This window comes from Neopelma chrysocephalum, unplaced genomic scaffold (assembly GCF_003984885.1).
Source record: "Neopelma chrysocephalum unplaced genomic scaffold, ASM398488v2 Primary Assembly neopelma1_59, whole genome shotgun sequence".
Lineage (NCBI taxonomy): Eukaryota > Metazoa > Chordata > Aves > Passeriformes > Pipridae > Neopelma > Neopelma chrysocephalum.
In genome coordinates this window covers 18,295,116-18,316,638 of record NW_020897714.1, presented here as the reverse complement: position 1 = coordinate 18,316,638, position 21,523 = coordinate 18,295,116, and the positions used below count along the sequence as shown (strand labels likewise).

Sequence of the window (21,523 nt, the reverse complement as noted above, 5' to 3'; positions counted from 1 at the left end):
CGCGCGCCGCCCCGCCCCCTGCCCGCCGGCCCCGCCCTCGTCGTGCCGCCGCCGCTGGCTCGCGCACGCCCGCGCGCCCCCTCCCGCCGCGGCCGCGCGTGACCCCCCCCAACTGCCCGCGGTGAAAGGCCCTTAAAGGGGCCGCGTCCCCGGACCCGCGGGACGGCGGCGCAGCGGGGAAGGAAACGGAGGAATGGGGAGCGAGTCCCGCCCGGGCAGACCCCCAGCATGGCGGCGGCGTTGCCCCTTCCCGCCCGAACGGGGCCTTTTTTTCACTTAAAACAATGGCGGCAGCCGCCTCTCCTCCCGCTGCAGATGCACCGTCACCCCCCTCTCGCCAGCGGGGAAGCAGACAGCCCCAAGACACCTACCAATGGCAAAAATCAGCAATAGAGGCGCTTAAATCCTTGTTATCTTTATTTTTTTTCTCTGTTTGGCTGGCGTGCATGTGTGCCAGCACAAGGTACAGGTTTTGTGCCAGTATAAGGTCCAGTTTTTGAGCCAGTATAAGGTACTGCAAGGTAAATGGGCCAAGCATGCTACATAAACCTGTAAAAAACCCAGAAAAATGTTAAGTCATTTAGAGGAATTTCCTGCCCTGACGGTTTCTGCAAAACCCTAATTAATTTGCAGCGTGCTTTACACTCTCTTGCAGGTGCTATAAAGACAATGAAACAAAAATCATTCTCTGGGACTCAAAATGGAAGCTTATAGCCCTGCAGCTGTTGTTGTGTGGAGCTCAGGGTCCTCCCTTACCTGGAGGTACCACCTGGCACAGCTTGTTCTCCTGCTTTAATTCTCACCTGGTTTTTGGGTGAAGATAGGGTGCATTTCAGACACCCTCTGGAAAAAGTGGGACCTGTGATGAGGGCCATAGGCAATGGCCAACTTGCTTTTGCTGCTCTTTTTCAACCCACCATGATATCAGCAGGTACCTGCAGAGCACTGGTATTCCTCTGCTACCTATTCCTTAGCCGGCCTGCCAGTAAGCACTCACAGCCCCTGTGGCCTTCACTAACCCTTTCTCCACTTGTACTCACCTTCCCTTTCCACCTCTGGCTCAGGGGTTTCACCCAGAAGGAGGATATTCCAGAAATAGCCTATATTATGGCTATAATATCAATACTAGCAGAAATGGAATTCCCAAAGTCAAGACAGGCAGGTAGGAAAACTAATGTTTTCCTCGCTACCTGCGAATTCAGCCAAGATCTGTCAGAGTGTTTTGTTCTTTCTCACCTTAGCAGCCGAAATGTTGCAGCCACCACAAGCTTCCTACCTGGAGGAAAAGTGACTCAGGAGAGGACCTGCTCCCCACCACTGTGTCCCCATTTGAAGGGGGGGTGAACAGAGAAGTTGCTGAATACTGAGAGAGACAGCAGATGGACAGTCACATGGACCCTGGTCCATGAGATGCGAACAATTCAGAGAACTGAGGTGTTTCTGTGGTCAGGGACTGAACCACAGCGTGCTTCACCACTGATAATTCTGCTTTTAGGTCATATCCCTCACTTCCAGAATAGGCTGTAAGAGGCCCTTTCTCAGGTATTTGGCTTCACAGGCCAGGCAAGAACAAAACCTGAGACTCTCACTTAGAGTGAGACAAGTTCTTCTGAACTGCCCTGTTTCCCCAGATCCCACTTATTTTAATCTCAATTCTTCATACGCTTGAAAGTGACTTCAAAAGAGCAAGTCTATCACACCCATTGTGTTTTGCTTTTCACTTTTTTAACTTTGCACATTAAGTGTTCATTAACACCATCCACATTTAAATTAGCGTATTTGTTACTGTTCAGTTTGTTTAAACGACTACTTTTACATTTGTAACTGAATGTCAAGTAACTGAACTTTCAACCAGCAATATCATCCACCCTAAAAAGCAGCCACCCCTAAATTAAAAGGGACAAAAGTCTTTACATCGCTACACAAACACAGGTGCAGCAGCCAAGACTGGTGGTCTTGTCCCCCAACAGACATATGGGTCATGAACAGCACACCTCGCCTCAGGACAGGAGCACAAGGCACTCCTGATCCATGGACCAGAAGGGGCATTTCAGAGTTCCATGTGCTCTTTCTAGTTATTTTCTGCTTCTACCTGTCAGCAGAACCTTCTTTCCAGCCACAGCGACTGCTCAAATCACTGCAAGCTGCCATTGCACAGGTATTGCCTAACACTTTCATCTAACTTTTACTCTCAGAAAGCAAAATAGTAGCAGAATATCCAGCTGCTCAGGGCACTGTTGGGTGTTTCCTTTGTTTCATTCACATTTCCAGAAAAACACTTTAAAAAAAAAAAACACCTGGGAAGATGGCTCTCCCGGAAAAGCTATTGTTCACTACAGACACCGAAATAAAACATTTTTCTGGTACCTCACTGTCTGCAAGATCCCGGTGCCGTAGGATACACTGTAGCACTTCTTGCTAGCACTGGGAAACAATAAGCTTTGGGGAAGCAACACCACCTTTCTTACCAGAACCACTGCCCAGCGGTATACGGGCACAGGAGGAGAGCAGCAGGTGCAAGAATGTTTTTATGTATCTTTTAAATGGCACTTGATAATGGGAAACTCACCTGCTCAAAGCCAGTAGCTGCCTCCAGGCTCATTTCCTATGGACCTGTCAGGAATAGCAGCACTTATCTCCATGAGAACAGCTCCAAGGGTCGATCAACTGATTCCACTGCTGTTTGCTCCAGGGAGGTCACTGTTAGGAGCAGCAGATTTTGGCATGGAAACGGTCATTCCCTCACCTACCCCAGGAGTGGACACAGCTGCGCGCACCCAGCAACCCTACAGTCATCCAGGTCAAAATGGGCTGAGATTTCACTGCTGCAACTCTGGAACACACGCAAGCAAAGGCAGATCCCTCGGAGCTGACCATGTACCTCCCCACACACCAGGTACAGGTGGCTCAGCATGGCCCAAGAAGTGGTCAGAACAACCATCCCTCCAGCCCACTAACTTTTTGATGTAGCAGAGAGAGGAGAAGGCCAATTGGGTTTGTGCTGGGGCTACACTGCTGGGGTGCTATGATATCCCTGTGCCCAAAGCAGGCCCAGCTGCCCAGGCTGCTGCTTGCATTACACAAGTCCCCCAGGTTTATTGCATTCTTGATTCAAAAACAGTGGCTTGGTGAGTAAAACGCTGGAAGGAGAAGGACCAAGAACAGTGAAGGTGTGTGGCACTGAATGGACAGGACGTGCCATTGCAGGGGTCACACACACTGCATTTCACCCTATGCTTCTCAGAGTCTCAGAGAACACCGAGCTGCCCAAACCGTGTGGTTCCCCTCTTGCTGAGTGGCCTTGTTCTGAGGCATCCAAAGGGGAGAGCTGTGCAAGGCAAGCCAGCTGCACTGCACGGATCGGAGGGGTGGCATAGCAACAGATTATTAAAAAATAGAAGTTCTGCCCAGATTAAGCTTTAATCCAAGCAACACATGCATGCGAAAGGACAAGCTGTTGTGAGTTCCTACTGCCAGCCACCCTCTGCAGCATTGGCAGGGGTAGGAAGACAACCTCCAGAGTAGGCTTTCCCGTAACTCTGCACTGCAGTTTCTTCCAGCTTTACCTGACTTGCTTGCTGCTGCTGCCAGAGAGTAAGTGGCTGGCTGGAGTCCTGCTCCAATGCCATCGCTCAGCTCCAGCCACCCTGGCTCGAGGTAAGCATGCTGACTGTGCTTTGGTAACATGGGCAAGACCTAATCACACTGCCTTGAGCCATGACCAACTCAGGAAACGCACCCCATCCCCCTCTGCTTTTGCTCTGCATGTTTTTGTGATTGACATCACAGCTGTGCTCAGGTGCAGGGCTCACCCCCACCTTATGTCTATTAAAGGCATCTCGGGCAGCCCCATCCGCTTCCTGAGGTACCTCCATAAACAGCTTATCCTCTCCCTCCGCAGAGGATGGAGAGGGACACGCCTCGAGGGAGCAAGTCAGACACTGAAGTGGACTAACTGACATTTGGGATTCTCTCCAAGGAGTATCAGCAGTTCCAGTACATGGGCTCCTCGGCTAAGCCCTGCATTACCTGGGGTGAACCAGGGGTCAAACTCAGCTGTGCTCCTGAAGAGGTCCCTGGAAGCCCTGCAGGACAACCCACTAGAGGCTTCAGCATGGAGGAGAGCTGCTTCCCTGCTGGCAACCAGTGTGGATCGTGCCTGGCAGCCCAGGCCTTGCCTCAGACTTTCTCCATTCCCATAAGAGACACATGATACGGGGCACACCAGCACTCTCCTGGTGCTGGCAGAGCTGTCCTGGCACCACAGCCTTGTGCAAAGATGTTGAGAACTCCCTAAACCCAGAGCAGCAGTCACCCTGACATTGGCATTCTCCTCTTCAAATTATAATCCATCAAAGACCAACCGTCCCAGGTCACCTCTGTACAGCTCTAACTTACCCAGTGGGTTAAAAATTAATAAAAACCTGACCTCCTCCAATCAAAGTAATGAGTAATGTCAGAAACAGCCTTTTGCAGGCTCCATTCTTCATCGATCCTTTTTTACTGATCTTTCTCACGCATGCACGCACATTTTCCATTCTTTTTCCAGCTGCACTGCACGTTTATACCAATAGAAGTGACTGGTGGAAAATAATTCAGCTGTAGAATTAAAGCAAGGAGAGGTAAATGACCACACAAACAGACCAAGAGGTAAATGTCAGTTCTCATATTTAATATTTTAATAATTTTGTTTGCAACATTTACCACATAAATCATCTAAATAAATAGATGCTGTACAGTCTCTTATCCATATCAGTACAAAAATAAAACCACACTTTGTGTCAAATTATACTTGAGCTTGCCCTCCCTTTGCTATTACAATCTCCTTTTACAGCACATACTTGCTCAGAAAAGGCATTATACTCTGATTGGTTTGTTTGGAATTGGTTTACTCCCTATTTCCCCCCCTCCCCAAATACATTCAATTAGTCTGTACAAAAGCTAGAAGCTCATTCTGTGCAAAAAGGAAGCTTTCTGTGTGCAAAGACTCCAATACTCAAGCGTGCTGACGGAACAACAGCAACAACTGAAGAGACAGGAAGAAAAATATCGGGGACCCTCCCCTCTAACTGACCCTGTCATGCCCCATCTTCACCCCGCAACAGAAAGGGAGCACACCAAATCAGTGTGCTAAAGAGTCTGAACGATGTGCATACACTGAAGGAAAAGGTTGGTGCTGAAAACTCAGTGAGAGAACTAGGGTGTCGTCCCCCCACGCTGTAGAGCTGGCTAGGTAAGGACTCTCCCCTTAGCCTGCTCAAAAGGTTCTTGAGATACACAGAACAAAAGCTTCATCTAAATTATCTTATTTCTTTTGTTGCCATTCTGTTGGAGACGAGGTGAGGAAATGGCCTCTGGAAAAATCCAGCAGCTACTGAATACAGCTCCTGGTTCACCCTCCCCTCCTCTCCCCACTCCCTGCAAAAGGACAGACATCTCCCCGTTCCTCAATTAAGCTAATAAGGTGCAATTTTTCAGACAGGAAACTCTATGAAGATGTCTCTGGAGCTGCGAGATATGGTCATAGTTCCAGACTAGGACCACACCAACTGAAACTCAATTTTCCCTTTCCTCAGTCAAAGGAGGCGGGGAGGGAGGAAGCCAACCTGCACCCCAAAGGTGAGTGAGGGACTTAGCAGGTCTCCCCCACTCCCTCAGGGTGCCCTCCGTTCCTTGGCATGGCAGAGCACGCTCCCCTCCAGCCATGGTAGGGAGGCAAAGGGCTGGGTGGCAGCTCTGGAAAAATGATAAGGAGCAGCCAGCGGCCTGAAACAGATACATCTTTTGCTTTTCAAATGCCACTTTTAGACAGACGATAAGGAGTACTTAGCACTCCTAGTGCTTTGCATTTCCAAAGTGCTTCAAAACATACTTCAGATTTAAAAGCAAAAAAAAGCTACTTAACATTTTGACAGATTTGCAAAAAGCTTCTTTGTGCTGACACTACATTTTCTGGTTGAAAACCCAATAATAACAAAAAAAAGGTTTTTCCACCTCCTCCTCCAAAATCCCCCTCCCAGCCAAAACTCTACTACCCCAGTAAAGAGATAAGCTGTGATAGAGGTTCTGAGCAGTCTTAGCAGCTCTCCCTTTCAACATCTGACTGGCACTCTCAGAGAAGAACCCCTACCATCTTTGCAGGGCAGCCCACAGCAGACAGAGGCAACCTCAGCAGCAAGGCTTCTACCCCAACCTGACTTTGTAGCAATCCATCCCCTCTCTGTCAGCCCTTATGTGCTCCAACCGAGCTCCGCACCTCTCTGCAACTCCCAGTTAACTAGGGATCACCTCCTACCTGCTCCCTGTTCAGCCAGTGTACTTTAAGCAATTAAGAGTGAAAGAGGTGGAAGAGAAAAAGTGATCATCAATACAGCAAGTGCTGGTTACATGAAAAGGATTTGAAGGGTCTGAACTCCATTTTAAGTGATTGCTTCTCTCTCTCCTTCTAATTGTCCCGGCACTGTTTTTAGGTCTTCCCATCTTGACCACCTGCTTGGGTGGAATCTAGGTGGTTCAACACCCAGAAGGTTCACACTTCCACTGCGAGGGTAGTAAGTTCAGCAGACAGAGGACAACGTAGCGTCTTGATCATAAGCTATTGTCTCAAAACAAGTTTATCATACCCTTCAGGAAAACCTTTATGACAGGCATGGCAAAAGCAACACGTTCCTTTTACCTGTATGTGCCAATTCTATGCATTCCCATGTAGAAGTTACCCTATGCAAGCTGTTAACGTACACATCTCCCTTGCATTCCCAAATGGTAGAAGACAGATACATAAACATAGCAATCACCACCTCCTCTCCACAAGGCCCTTGCAGAACTCCAACAGCAGATGCAAGGGATCAGTTTCACGACAAGTTCTTTGTTTCTAACACACCTTCTCTCTCAACTACCAGCTTACCCAAAGGCCTGTCCTCAATCACCTAGTGAGAGCAACTCCGAAGCAACTCTATTCCTATCTTCCCTGACTGGCAGCTGCCCCTACTATCTTCCCAGAAAGGCCCACTGCCCTCTTCTTCCTAGGCTGCAGGTAAGCCAGGGAGGAAGAGAAGATGGGTAGATACCAACTAGCTTTATAAAAGGAGGTTTCTGCACTTTCCCTACTTCAGAAGACAAAAAGCTTAAAGCTTGAGAGGAGAGGAAGGGGTGGAGAGGTGGTGGTAGACTTTGCTTTGCTTAAAACACAGATGTGGCTGACAGCCCCCACTGTCTTCCGCACCCTGGCCTCTGTTGCGGCTACCACAGAGGGTCCTGCATGAGCTACCCTGCCTATTTTTTGACCCGTGTGAGGCCTCCCTTCTCTATTCCAGTGAAACCATCAAGCAGCACTAGCTGGCGTACAGCAGGAAACAATACTGGGGCCAAGGGCCTCCTGTGAGGTGAACAAACAATTTTATACATTCAGTCACAAAACACCAGAGGAACAATTCCAGACAGTTTCACAACACTAATAACAAAAAAAAGCCATTCATTTCTCAATAAGCTTCTCTATGGCTGAGGCTCTGACATAAACAAGAGTCAATTCACTAACAAATTTGGGCTTATTTTGGCAAATGGAACTGCTTTTGGGTGTTCTCACAAAAATATCCTGGCCTTGCTTGGAAAAAAAAAAAAAAAGAAAGAAAAAAAATCACCTTGGTCTGACTTCACAAGCAGAAGGGCCCCCAAGCAAATGCAAGACAATATGGAGCATGCAGGAGCTATGAGGCTACTTAATGCCACTATTTACGCATTAAAACTTGCTGTTCCAAGGCATCACTTATATATCAGAGCAATAACATCTAGTTTATAACCATTCAGGAACAGAGGAATATATACCTCACTTTCCATGTATTTTTTTTAAACACAGTGTTAACAATAAAGGCTTTCCAGTCTCATGAAGCCCCTCAGTTCTGCCATATATACAGCGAGTTCACTTTGAGATCTATGAAATAAAAACCTCTGTTTCCCAAATGCTGCTGGTAAATTCTCACATGGAAACAGTTCTAAGAATGACTATTAGAACCGTTGTTCTCTGAGAAGGTTGCTTCTTGTGTATAGTTCAGTAATTTCCACTGGCTGAGGTTTGTTTTTCTTGTTTACAGCCATGGAGCCAAACGAGGTATGGGAGAGTTAGCCCATTTCTATTCTCAGCTTGTGCTTCAAATAGAATTATTAAACTCAGCTTCAGCTGGATGCTATTCTGGCTCTTCTAATCAAACGGAATGCTTAACAAAGCTTCGAGCACAGCATCTGATTTTCACGATATGTTAGTACAAGAGGTCCCAATTCAATTTTCATGTTTTGGGTTGAACTGGCAGATGGACAGTAGTGGGGAGAAGAGACAAACCCAGACAACCTCTCTTGCCATCACTACTAAAACCCCCATACATCTCTACACCTGCAGAGGTGGAATAAAGCTAATTTTAAACTCCCTGAAGACCGGCTCTACCAAGGAAATTTACAACAATATGTCACCAGACAACGTGGAACAGAGCCATGTTTTTTTAAAAAGATCAGGAGAAAAATCTTCTCGAAAAGATCTTTAAGATAAACAAGAATTCATGAATGTCAAAAAAAAAGTCCACGCCAACGAAGTAACTGCTTAGTTTCCTACCACAAACTCCTCTTCACATCCCCCCTCCCCCAAACCCACGCACATGCAGCTTGTTGCGTCTTAACTCGATTATAGTTAACTCCTCATTGACACAAAGCAGCATTGCAGCCAGGTACTTTGTTCCACACTTTGTGCAGCGAGATGATTAGTCACCAGCAGAACACAAGCTAGCCTGATCCAAAAAATGATTAAGATATGAAGCTGTGGGTGGATCCTCTTTGAAAGACCACCACAGGTCTTTGAAAACTCCACTGCAAGAGGAAGAAAATATGTTTAAAGAAAAATGCCAAAACAAAGCGTTGAGAAGTGTCAGCTGGCGAGTGGAAAGAAAAGCAGAAGATGGAAATCTAGTTTATTAGGACAAGCTCTTTCCTGCCGCAGGATTAGTATTGCTTCCGATGTCAGCTGAAGCCAGGAACTTAGTAAATAGGAAGCTTTTTTTGGTGTATTTGTACTCTGAGATGAAGACATGACAAAGGCATCAGTTGCTGAATTAGAATAGAGAAACCAAATCCTATAAATGCCACAAAGATCTAGCAGGGTGAGCTGCAGTTCAAAACATTTTTTAAAAAAAGCTAAAATATTATGCTTCTGCAACCATCACTACCTGACCTGCTACAACCCACAGGAGTGGACTCAGCCATGTGCTGTGTCCACTGGCCACAACAGAAGAGAGATGCAGGTATTCAGCACATTTGGCAGTTGTCGGGAAGAGGGTGGGTGTAGGGGGGGTGATAATAACAACACCGTCTGACCCCACATCCTGCAAAAGAGGGTGCAACTCCAGACACAGAAGCCTCACTCTGGACACCCACGTTCAACAAACATCCTGCGCCTGCATGCTTACCTCATCAGTTTGCCCTTGCTAGCTACTGCAAGCTTCTTTCCTACTCACTCTTCCTCCCACCTCATAATTCCCCCCCAGCTTCCACTTCTCACCCTCTCAAATTTCTCCATAATAAAACTCCCATCTTACTTCTTTTGAGAGACAAAAGGTCAGCCCAAGAATTCAAGACCTTCCCAGAGGTCTTGAAACTGGTGTGATGCAGTGGAAGACACGCTTGCTCAAACAGCTCTGAGATGGAAGGGCAAATACTAAATCTACACTGAGCTGCCATGTCCCATCTGAGGTAAAACCTGCTTTTAATAAAAACCATAGGGGCAGTCCAAGAACTTTGCAAAAAGTAGATGTTTGGAGGACCAGAAGCCTCAGAGCTCAAAAATTCTGCAGGCTAGCAGCCAAGCCCCTCATAGGAACACACTGAGGATTTCCACCGGTGGTCTCACAGCTCAGAAGGCTCATAGATTCATTTAGAATAAATACAGCATATAAGAGATGCTTCAGGTGGGGTGGGGTGAGGAAACAAAGAATTTGAGTACAGAAATCACGACAGTAGCCAATGTTACCCTGCAGACTCTGTTCTGCAGTTCCCTCTTCAGACTAGCTTACTTTTCTTGCCTTCCATAGGAAAAGGTCTATATTTAAAAAATTAAGTTATTTAAATAAATTTTGCTTTTAAAAATGGAAAAGAACATGCATGTGCAAGAACAGATGCTATGCTAAACTACCAACTCAAAATACAGCAATTCTTCAAAAACCTCAAAGTGTCACAGGCAGTCCAGCACAAGGCATTTTTAAGTGCAAGATTAGGCAGGGTCTATTGAAATGCAGACCACTTTCCTTGGCAAAGATTTTTAAGCCTTCCAAGGGGAAGTTCCTATCAGCAAAGTAGGATCACAGATACTGTGAGGAGACTGGAGTCATGGAAGAATATCACTCAGGCAGTATAATCCAAGAATTCTCATTGCTAAGAATTAAGAATTTTTTTCCCCTCTTCAAATCTAATGCATGCCTTCCCCACATGTTGTTTACCTTGGATCTCTCTAAGGGATACAAAACCAGAATTTGCTGCTAATCAAGGTCCATTTCTAGCTCAGTTCTGCCCAATTCCTGTGTCCTGGGCCTGTGCCAGTTTCTTGAATATCTTTGCAGTGCCAGGCAATGCTTCAGTTGTCCTATTAGCCCCTCCTCCCAGGGGAGAGGAGTCAGTTTTCAACCAACTTATTACCACAGATTCAGGGCAGCATTTGTTATTAATACTGAATTTGGCAAAGGGTAAGAAGACCCCACTTTCCATAACGCATTCCTCACACAGCAGAGTCGAGCCTGGAAATCCTGTTTAGCATATACAGAATGGTATGCCTTGACTGTGCTGGGTTTCTGAGCTTTTTATGAGGGCAAATTGAATTTGCGTTGCCAATTTAGATTTCAGAGATGCATTTCAGTCTTTCCGCATGATCAACAATCAAAGGGAGAAACCTCTGCTGTCTATATGGACCCGTGCTGCAAAGACTGACTTACCACAGACAGGCAAATAGGATTCTGAAGTCCTGACAGCAGGCCACAGGGAAAACAGCACTGGAGAGAAAGTCTTAACAGGCTGGAGTTATCTACACAGGTAGGATCCATTGCGTCTCACTGCTGCAGGAAGAGAGGGAGGAGGAAGGTGGGAAGAGCAACGCACAGAGATGTATCTTTATCCAAGGGATATCAATTGCAAAACAAGGCAGCAGGCTAGAGATCCAGCTCTCTTTCCACCTCCACATGCCCTCTCCCCACAAATGCAGCTGCCGCCACTTGACAGGATAAAAGGCGAATTGTTCGGCTTGCTGCTTTCACATCAAGGAGGGGAGTCTTTGCCAGGGAAAGGGCTGTCAGTTTTTCGGCTGGACAATGACAAACACACCCCCCCTACACTGCCCTTTTTTGCGTATCTGAAAGGGGGAAAAGGAGAAAAAAAAAAGTCTCTGTAAACATTTTAAGAGGAGACATTTTGGATATTTTTTTTTCTCTTAAGGGATAACATAACCCTTCCCTAGCCCCACCCTAAAAGCACTGGTTTTGGGGAGCACTACAAACAGAGATTCAGAACTGTGCACTCCGGTCTCGAAAGAAGCCCTCAGCCACTTGTGCTTCTCTGAAAGTGACGGTAATGGAGTTTGCCGTGATGTCTGTCACTGTCACTTCACTGGGGGGCACAGTGGGGATCCAAGGGAGACTGGCATCCACATCTGCTGCAGAAGGAAAGGCAGATAAGAGCATGTTAGTGAGAGGAAGGTGAGGGAGAAGGAGGGAGGAAGCAGAGAGGGAAGGGAAGGATGGAAAAACAGTCTCCTTTCTGACAAATAGTAGGTGAAATCAGCCTGAGCCTGCACGTACAAAGCAAGAAAGAGCACGTGCAAGCCCTCCCGTCAGAGGCTAAGGGAAAATGGGAGGATCACAGCAGGACATAATGGGAAAAGGAAAGAGTAGCAAACGTGTCCAGACACACAGTGGCATCACAGCAGCCACAGAGAGGTCAAAAGACCTGCAAAACCACTCAGCTCATCTAACCATCCACAATTCCCTGATACCTCTCACCCCATCTCAACCCCTAATTGGTTTTGTGTCACCAAAGCACACTCATCCCACTGTGAGCTCACCTGCTTCTAAATGCCCTATCCTGCTGAAAAGCCAAAAATCAAACACTCTAACACACGCTCTTCAGATACTCGTATAGGAGTCAAAGGGATCCAAAATGGAGGGTCTGCCTTCATAGTGCACCTGCAATGCAGCCTGGGTGTGATTCTCTCAAAAATCTGCCAGAAGTGCTCTGTGGAAAGGCTGATCTCCCTTTCTCATATCCTTCCTTTGCTTCCAGACAGCTCTACACAGGAAACCCAAGCACCCTTGCACTTTCTCACTGTATGAATAATTATTAGTCCTCTGCCACCTAAAGCCCCACTTCCCCCCAGCCCCCAGAGACTGCCACATAAACAGAGAAAGGGGAAGGAAAACACATCCTCTCCCTGTCATTCTACTTGTACTATATCCCTTGTGATCCCAACCTGGGTAAAGAGCAAGTTCCCTCAAGAGTATATTTCCTGGCTTCTGTCTCAAGCACCTGGGGTCCCTACTCATCTCAGAACAATAACAATAATCCCCCCTAACAATAGGGGGGGATATGCAGACCATATGTCAAGGGGAGAACAAAAAGAGTTTTACAATTCTGTAGTGCCACTCACTCTTATGATCTCAAAGTGCTTTAGAGCCCCATGCTTCTAGGGGAGAACAGCCCCACACACTTGTCCACTGCCAGGATGTAACACTGGGCTCCTCTGTGCTACTCCCATTGCTGCCTCCCTGGATTCTGGGCACTGTTCCAGTCCCTCTCAGAAAGGAAGAAATAGCTTTGATTTCCAGAACACAGCCCTCTCCCTAAAATCTTGCCTAATCCAGCCTGGCTAACAGCTACTCCTAGCAAGGAGTAACAGGATTCCCTCAGCTACTACAAGCAGCATAAGCCCCGTTTTTCCACTCCTCGGGAAAGCTACGCCTTCAGAAGCTCTAATAATGCAAGGATAGAGTTTCCCTGGTAACTGAGAGCAACACACACATCCCACAGCCCTCCTGCACAAGATGCTGGTATCCCTCCACAAAATGCCAAATGTGCTTGGACATCTCCTGTGCCCACACTCATGCTGCCTACTCAGTGGGATCAGGCAGGAGTTACCATCCTCACTTCATCTCTCTCATCCCCCCCTCACATGGCCCTACAGCAAGAGACTATAGAGGAGTGTGGAGAGGAAAGGGAAGGAGGGGGTAGGAGAGTGCACTATGGGTTCCTAGTGGCATTTCTGTACGCTTCTCAGACCACCACTATGAGAGGAGTGCTGGTGTCCCAGCTTGTCCACTGCCAGCCAAGCTCCTTTGAGCCAAGCAGCAGGTTGAGCACGTGTGGATATGTGGACAGAGGCAGAGTTCATCACTATCACACCTGTGTGTCACCTCTGCTGGGAGGAAACTGGAAGAGGGGAAAAATGTGCAGTATCTTCTGCATGTTTTCTAACATTGGGAGGGGCATCACGGACGTAGGACTACAGAGAGGCAATAGCACCAAAAAAAAAAGATTAATCTGTGCTCTTCAAACAAGGAAGAAACCTTGCAAACAAGAAGGCCATAATATGAGCCAGTGAGAGCCGCTCTGAGAACCTGACCTAAAGCACAATCCCAGGAGGAGGTAACCGAGGAGGAAGAACACAGACTATCCTTCACATGCCCCAGAACTTCACAGCCAAGGGGTGTCTGGCCTTACCTTCTTTGCTGGTGTGCTGCATGGCCTCCCAGTCCTCAGGGCCCTGCCTGGCCTCTAGGCCGACTGCATCATTCAGGAAAAACTCATGCCTGCAGTTTCGGTTCTCCAGGCTCGCCATGCGGGGGAACTTCTTCCTGGACAGTCGCAGGTACTTCTGGTTTTTGCGTTGCTTCCGGAGAGAGAATGGCAGGACTGCTCCCCCAGTCTTCTCTGGGAACTCTGCCTGCCCTGTCTTGGCCCCTGGCAGGCTACTGTCTCCTCCTCCAAATCTCCGTGCAAGAGAGAAACAGAGCTTCTCCTTTCCCTTATGGGCACTCCTCAAGTCCATGCCATACAGCCGCTGCCAAGACATCAACACAGAAAGGGTCAGAGCGGACATCTGATCATACAGGCAGGGCTCCCCCCTGGGAGCCAGGAAACTATTCTTTGTTCAGCCCCTGAGCATCTAGATGAGCTGCTTCTAAGGTGTGCTGCTTCTACAACACCGTTTCTCTCACCTCTTCAACTGCCATCTAAGCTCTTCCTAATACATGCTTCCTAGGATTGGCTGCTTTGCTTGGGAACATGCTGAAACTCTGCTTCCAAACAGTGGCTATCTTTGACTTGATGGAAAGTTCAGATTCAGCATAAAATTGAAAGAACATACAAACTAGGTAACCTGCAACCACTCAGGCCCTTTATAAAATTCCAGTTCAGAGAGCAAGAGCTGTTGTTTTATTTTGTTTTGCTTTTTAAAGATAAATTAGCTAGCTCTTCAGCTAACAGGTTAAAACTATCTGCCTAACCACTGATTTCATGGTGGTGTGTTTGCTTGTTACCTCCAATTCTGTCCATGCAACAACAAACAGAGAGTTCCCACCTCCCTGACAGCAGAGAAGCAGCTAAGAGTTAGGAATACACAGAAGAGCAAGAGGCTACCTGCAGTAGGAGGCGCTTTGGTTTGGGGCCTCTTTTCCTGTACCCTGATGCACGGTCTCTCTCCTCCCTGTGAAAGAGGAACACAAATCAAACTAAATACTAAATACCACAGCATAAAACCTAGTTGGGACTTCAACCTTTTGCAGCACATCTTCCTCAATTTCCTTCACTAAAACCCAATGGTGACCAGGGTGGGCTTGGAAAACATCCCAGAATTTCTTCCTGTAGGAGTGAAAGCCTTGCAATAGGGGAATTTCTCTGACACAGCTGATGAGGGATGGGTTAAAGAAACTTATTGCCTCACATCACTCCAGTCCAGCTCTGAACTTGATTAAAACCTGAGATTGATGGTTCTTTGGCTCAATGGTGCCAGTTCTTTGCCTCATTTCCTGAACAGTGCCAATCAAAGCTGCTTTAATGTTGTCTTGTCTGTTTCAACCAACAGCAGGGTACCGAAATCAAGCAGGATTCATTGCTATACATCTCATCTTTGACTTACGTAGGGACAACAGGGCTCTTTATGCATATAATGAAATAAAGACGGTATATCTTTTCCTGTGTTCAGGGAGAGAAAGAACACGCGCCCTTACTTTTCTTCATAAGCCACTACCAGGCGAGGGTCCAAGATATGATCCTCTGGCTCCCATGTGCTGTATCTGAAGAAAAACATAAGGAATAAAAAGTAAACAATACTTAAAAGAAACATTCTCTCCACAGGCCTGCTACCAGTGTGCTGCAGCCCTGGATACTGTCTTCACCAGGGTCGGTGGGGCCTGCCACAACATTGCGAGAGCTCTGAGGAATCTCAGCCGTTCCCTCCCCAACTTCCCACAGACACCACCTCCCCTTCCCAAAACAGGCAGGGCCAACCGTCAAGCAGCTCTTTGTAGGAAAACAGGGAAGACTTTCCTCCCTAGGGCCCCCGCTACACTGTTCGCAAAGCCTGTGCAGACACTCACAAACTGATTTTAAGTCCATGCCTAAAGAAGGTTTCATCTGCAGCATTCCCTCAAATCCAAAAACCCCATGGAACAATGAGATGTGACCTGATACTGCTTTCTGAAAAATAGGTCTCTCTTAATTTAGAGTGCTCAAAGAGTAAGTACGCTTTCTCACCTGCATTATTAATTACCTCTAATCACTGAAGCCGAAAGTATTCATTTAAGAATTTAATTTTTCTCCACTGATGCCGTTCAACCAAACATGTTCAGACCTGGGCCCTGAGGCAAGCTGATGGCCACTTGCCAATGCCTCCTCCACCAGCTCGGCTCCCCCTGTGGGTTGTTCCTATGGAACAGAGCTCATCGGTACTTCCTACCGGTGCAGAAGGAACCATCTGCACTGCGGGCAGGGCCACCAGCACTGCTCCAAACAGGCTTCATGCTCTGACAGGAGCCTGTGAACAGCGTCACTCACTGCCCCAGCTCCGTCCTTGATAGCCAGACAGCTGTGACAAGAGCCAGATCTCAGAAAAGGACTGAACCCATCCAGCAGGCAACTCCAAAACTGGTTGCCAAAGAGTACACTTGCACTTAACACCAGGGAGAGGTAGCCAAAAATTCCCACTGTGGAAGCCGAAAGGATCACAAGGTGGTCCTTGTGGCATGTTTGCTTCTAAGAGATCATGCTTGCACAGAAAAGATGGGTGGCATGTCTCTACTGTACAAACTCTAAGGCAAAAAGGCAAGTCTGAAACTCCAAATGCCTCAGAACACTAATTTTCCTGGAATGTGAGGTCCAGGCCTGGAGGTAGAGCCCCTTCCAGACCCCAGGAAGGAGGACCAGAGAGGAGTCACATCCAGGTGTGCAAAGGTGCATTTATATCAGTGCCTTTAAAAGCGAGAAAGCATTTTAGGATGTTTACATTTCTGGATGAAGCACAGGCTGCACATGAGAGCACACGATACATGCCTATATGTACACAGGGGAGGTGGTTTAGGAATGCTTTTCCCTTTTATCTCTCTATTAGAGAGAAGAAAGGTACTGAAAACCAGGAACATTCCTGGAGAATGGGTCTAGAAATGAAAATACAATTCTTTTACAAAAGGGAGAAATAAAAATATGAAATTCAGATACTCCAAGGTGCACTGTACATCAGAGTTAAGAGCAGACATCTTCATAACCAGCTGATCTCTCCCTCCCTCCTTTGCTCATGCCTCCTGCAGCAACCTGACTGTGAGCTGTCAAAGCCAAGATGATGTTTGAAAAGAGGAAGGTTTCCTCCCAGCTGCAGGGATTCTGGCACTCATCCTACAAATTTAAGAAAAATAATACCACGAGAGGGGAAAAAAGTCATCAGATTGCTTTCACAGGCAGGAGAAGAAAGGGAATTTGCTTATAAAAACCCCTGGTGGGTGTAGCCGTTTTCTCCGCAGTTCAGATTCTGGCTTCGCTGCAGTAGCAAAACACTGCATTTAAAAAAAACATGGTTGAATTTACCACGCGCGCGCGCACACAGAGCTTTATATATGGGTACACACAGCCCAGGCTGCAGCAAACTGCAGAGAGCAGGCACTCTGGAAAACATAGATCATATGATCTTCCTTCCCCCTCCTTCTACTCCTCCTCTTCCCCCTCCCCTCTTAACTCCAAGACAAGTTGTAAACAAGCTTGTAGCTAGAATCAGATTGTCACTCCTCCATTCCCTCACTCCAGCAGTGCAATCCAGAAATCTGAGGTGCAGGGCATGAACAAGAATTTTTTATTAAAAAGAGGAGGGAAAAGTGAAATAAATTACACATGAAAGCAGTAAACTACTGACCTATCCTTATTTCCTTCTATGATGCTTCCAGTGGGATAATAGGTACAGAGATTACAAAGAGCAATGCAACAAGGCTGGGGAAGGGAACGAAGAGAAACAGGACATGGGATGAGCAAACAGACAAAAAGATGCAAACACCTTGTGGTGCTGCATGCTATCCCGGGTATATGTAAGTTCAGAAACAAGGAACAGAGACTGCTACTGGGATGAAAGTGACTTCAGTGCTCTGAGAATCTTAGTTTTAATAACTCAAACCATTGAGTAAATAGTTAAAATGCTCTTCACATTCGGAGTTTGGGAGAAGAGCGAAGGTGCTTGGACATGTCATAGCATCAAAAGTAGAGAACCTTGACATCACCTTGCTCGCTGAGGAGCTGTGCTTTAAATTCCCAGAAGAGTTTCTATCTCCCCTAGAGTTCCAAGGTGCAGGACAAGGAAAGGCAGCAGTTAAGAATAAAGGCTGCTCTGTCCAAGGAAACATTACGCCATGCCTCAGCCCACCTTCTTGACAAGGGACTTTATGAGAGGGGGACCTCAATGCATTTGTTCAAAGGCGAATGGGATAAACATCAGTATTCTGGCCAGAAGCGGATGGGGCCTCACAGGCTCCAAATACGTGTCCCACCCTCTATCACCGATTAAATAAGACTTGGCTCCTTAAGGCTGAAGCAGTCCAAGAAGTGACCCTCACTACATGGCAGCTGGTGTTCAACAAGTGCACAAGGTTACTTCGACAGCAGGACTTACAGTCAAGAATAAAGTCACCCTCTCCCACCACCACCAGATAGGGGAAGTTGCTTGTATTTACATATGCCCTATAAGCATAAGGATTAGGCACAAGGATTGGGCATGTAGGAACACATTTCAGCTTCTTGGACACCAGGTACAATCTGTCAGAACCATCCTAGTGGGCCCTGCTTTGCAGCTGCAAGGCCGAACCCTAACAAGTGGCCCCCTTTGCTTAGCAACACACAGAGCAACTGCATGTGAAACACTGTTGTACCCACCCACGTTGTGTACGTACACACACAATCACAAACAGAAAAGCAAAAACAGGGCCCATATGGGTTGGCCAGGAGGCTTTTCTACCAGACGGCTAGCTGACATAGTAATATTCTCCAGTTACCTAATCTTTCTAATCTCAAAGCATTTTACAGACTATTTAAGCACAGACCAATCACTCTTCTTCAGAGGCAGCTGCATTTGAATAAGAGAAGTATCTGTAAACAGTGCAGAGCAATGCTGAAAAAAAAAGCCTTTTTTCCCCCCTTTTTGCAATGTAGCAACCAAAGTAAAAGCAGAAAAGGCACTCATAAAAACAGAAGGTTTCAGACAAGGAAATGAAGGCATGGCGGTAATGTTCAAGGGGCAAAGATCACCTGCATTTGGCTACAATCAATAAATCTGAAACATTGCCCCTCTCTGTTGGTGAACTGCAGAAGGGAAGCAGTAGGACAACCAGACAAGACCATCAACATGTATTCTATTTTAAAAGGCTTCAGACAGCTCTAAAAATAAAGTGGGGTCCTCTTGGTGCTGACTCAGAAAAGAAGGAGCCATTCCAAGTTCAGAAGAATCTGGGTTCTTTGTTGAACTCATAATGAATTTAAAAACATTTGTATCTAGAAAGTATCTCAATGAAATATTTCAGTGGTGGCAAAAACCAGTCTGAATAGACTGGCATGCAGTTTGTATTCCTTAGCTGCCAATTCACAAACAGATTTGGGTTTGGTTTGTGGCTCTTTGGTTCTGTTTATTGTTGTTGAAATGAGGCACAAGTGATTACCCATCATGAATGAGATGCTCAATTGCAGAGACACAGTGTAAGCTATTACTGAATATTAAAGTCAAAAAGACAAGTAAACACAACTTACTTTGGGGGCCATCCTTTCCACTTCACCAGGTATTCTACTTTCCCCTGAGGGTGGAAAAAGGAAGAAGAAAACAGATGAACTCTGCAACAAAATACGGGCTACAGTATGAAATGCAACCAATCAATGGGACTAAACTCTGCAACCAAAAAGCTCGTTTCCCATCACTTTATTTTCAAAACAAAGACGCTTCCTCATTCAACTACACTTGATATACCTTTTTCCCCAGAATGCAGTGGTGTTTAAGCATGCTTGCACTCCCATCAGCTTGGAGCACAGCTTTGCAGAAGTCTTGCAGGCAGAACACTAAAAGTCAACCAGACAGTAATACTGAACCATTCCCACATTTACAGACAATCCTACAAGAAGTCAGCATGCATAAATGCAAGAGGCAGATGTATGCCAGAAGCAAGTGTCAGATGAATATTTTTTTTAAGCAGAGAGAAGAAACACGGTACTTCAGAACCTATGAAGCATCTCTGACATGTTCCTTTCCATTTGCTACACGCTCTACTTAAACCCTGTTCCATCCATCACAGGCACTCATCTTTTCAACCCAAGCTCACAGCTGAAGTTCAGTTATCCTTTTACTTGCTCACTCTAAGTACAAGATTTAAAAACAAAAAGCCATAAAACCTGCAGTGATTGGAAACCGTGCTCAAGGGCTCAGTGAGCAATGCGTACAACTATCAAAATGTTTAATGTTACGCTGAGGGGTTTGTTAAGCGCTTTCCAAAGCATGGCACAGGCCTTCGTGGTGTAGGACGACCACTCTCCAAGAGGCACTGCTGCAGCCGCAGACACCTTTACAGGAGCGCAGCAAGGAAAGCTCTCGGGTACTCCAGCTAAAGAACTGGTTTCGTTTTCCTCATGGGGGGGTTCGTTCATCAGCCTCCCAAGACTGGAAAACACTGCCCTATAAGGAACTTTCCACCGGAGGATCTCTACACACTGCATGCCTACAGGTTAATCCTTGCAACACCCTGCGGGGCCCGGAGGGCTTCCACGGCCGGGAAAACGGAGCCACGGGAGCCTTCCCAAACGCTCTCCGGTTTGGGCTCTTCCGTCTGCTGTCACCAGCGCTCATCCTGCAGAGGCCGAACCCCCCGCACCGACAGCTCCCCCTGTGCCCCGGAGACCCCCGAGCCAACACGTGTCCCCCGCTCGCCAGCCCCGGGCAGGTGCCGGTGCCCCCGCGGCGGCGGGGGGGGACGTGACGGGGACAGGGACGGGGACCGGGCGGCCGCGCGCGCACCCACCACGCCCCCCTCCCGGTGCGCGGCGGGAGGGGCGGGGGGGATGGCCCGGTGCGCTCCCCCCGCCCCGCCCCACCGCTGCCCACCTTCCGCACGCGCTTCTTGCGGATGCTCTCCACCGCGAACACCTGCTCCCCGATGGCCGACAGCTCCATGCGGCGGGAGGGACGGCGGCGGGCTGTGCCTGTGGCTGTGTCTGTGGCGGCGGCCGCTCCCCGCCGCTCCCCCTCACACGCCCCCTCGAGCGCGGCCGCGCCCCCGCCGCCGCTTTAGAACCTGCGCAACGTTTTCCCCGGCGCGCGCGCGAGGGGGCGGGAGCGGGGGGCAGGGAGGGAGGCGGTGCGCGAGGCCGCGGCGGGAAGCGCCTGGGGCGCCGCTCCTGCCTCCGTCCTCCTACAGCCCGGGGGAGCGCCGTGAGGGAGCGCTACCCGCCGCAGCGGAGCAGTGGCATTTGCGGGCGTTTTCCACAGGAACACGGCCACCGGCGGTCGCGTGCCGCCGGCGGCGGCGGCGGCGGCTGGGGAAGCGGTGGCTGGCAGTGTGGGGGCGGGAGCAGCGCTGCGGCAGGAACCCGGCATGGCTCCTTTGCCCGGGCACCCGCTGCAGGTGCGTCGCCGCGAGGTGCCTGTGACGACCCACCCTGAAGGGGAAGGGAATGCCCGAGGTTCATAAGTGCTCGCGGCGGAAAAGAACGACAAGAGCCGGAGGGCCCGCAAGCAATCGGAAGGTTTTATTATTAAATTACACACTTGGAATGGAAATCAGTACGTTAGTCCCCTGACCTACTGTATAAGCACACGGCAGTGGGTTTTGGATAAAAGGGTAAGATGGAAAGGAAGAGAGAAGAGATGAATTAAAGTGGGGGGAGAGTGAAAGAAGAAGGAAGGAAGGAAAGAAAAGGAATAGAAAGAGACAGAGAAAGAGAGAGAAAGAAAAGAAAGGAAGAGAGAAAAAGAAAGAGAGAGAGAAAGAAGAGAGAGAGA

General features: G+C 47.9%; 1 protein-coding gene across 3 annotated transcripts; it reads right to left on the bottom strand.

The window, feature by feature from the left end:
- Positions 1 to 4,647: 4,647 nt before the first annotated feature.
- CBX7 (chromobox 7) lies at positions 4,648 to 20,813 on the bottom strand. 3 transcript variants are annotated; one of them, XM_027680213.1, is made up of 6 exons: positions 20,237 to 20,419; positions 19,288 to 19,331; positions 15,243 to 15,308; positions 14,653 to 14,719; positions 13,735 to 14,074; positions 4,648 to 11,674 (listed from the first exon to the last, which is right to left on the bottom strand). In XM_027680213.1, exons 1-6 carry the CDS (start codon positions 20,369 to 20,371, stop codon positions 11,526 to 11,528), a joined length of 801 nt encoding a protein of 266 aa, XP_027536014.1. In that variant the 5' UTR covers positions 20,372 to 20,419; the 3' UTR covers positions 4,648 to 11,525. The 3 variants fall into 3 exon arrangements, with proteins under 3 accessions (XP_027536014.1, XP_027536016.1, XP_027536015.1); XM_027680215.1 differs by lacking the exon at positions 20,237 to 20,419 and adding an exon at positions 20,627 to 20,813 and having other exon boundaries at positions 4,652 to 11,674; XM_027680214.1 differs by having other exon boundaries at positions 4,652 to 11,671; positions 20,237 to 20,422.
- Between the last annotated feature and the right edge of the window lie 710 nt (positions 20,814 to 21,523).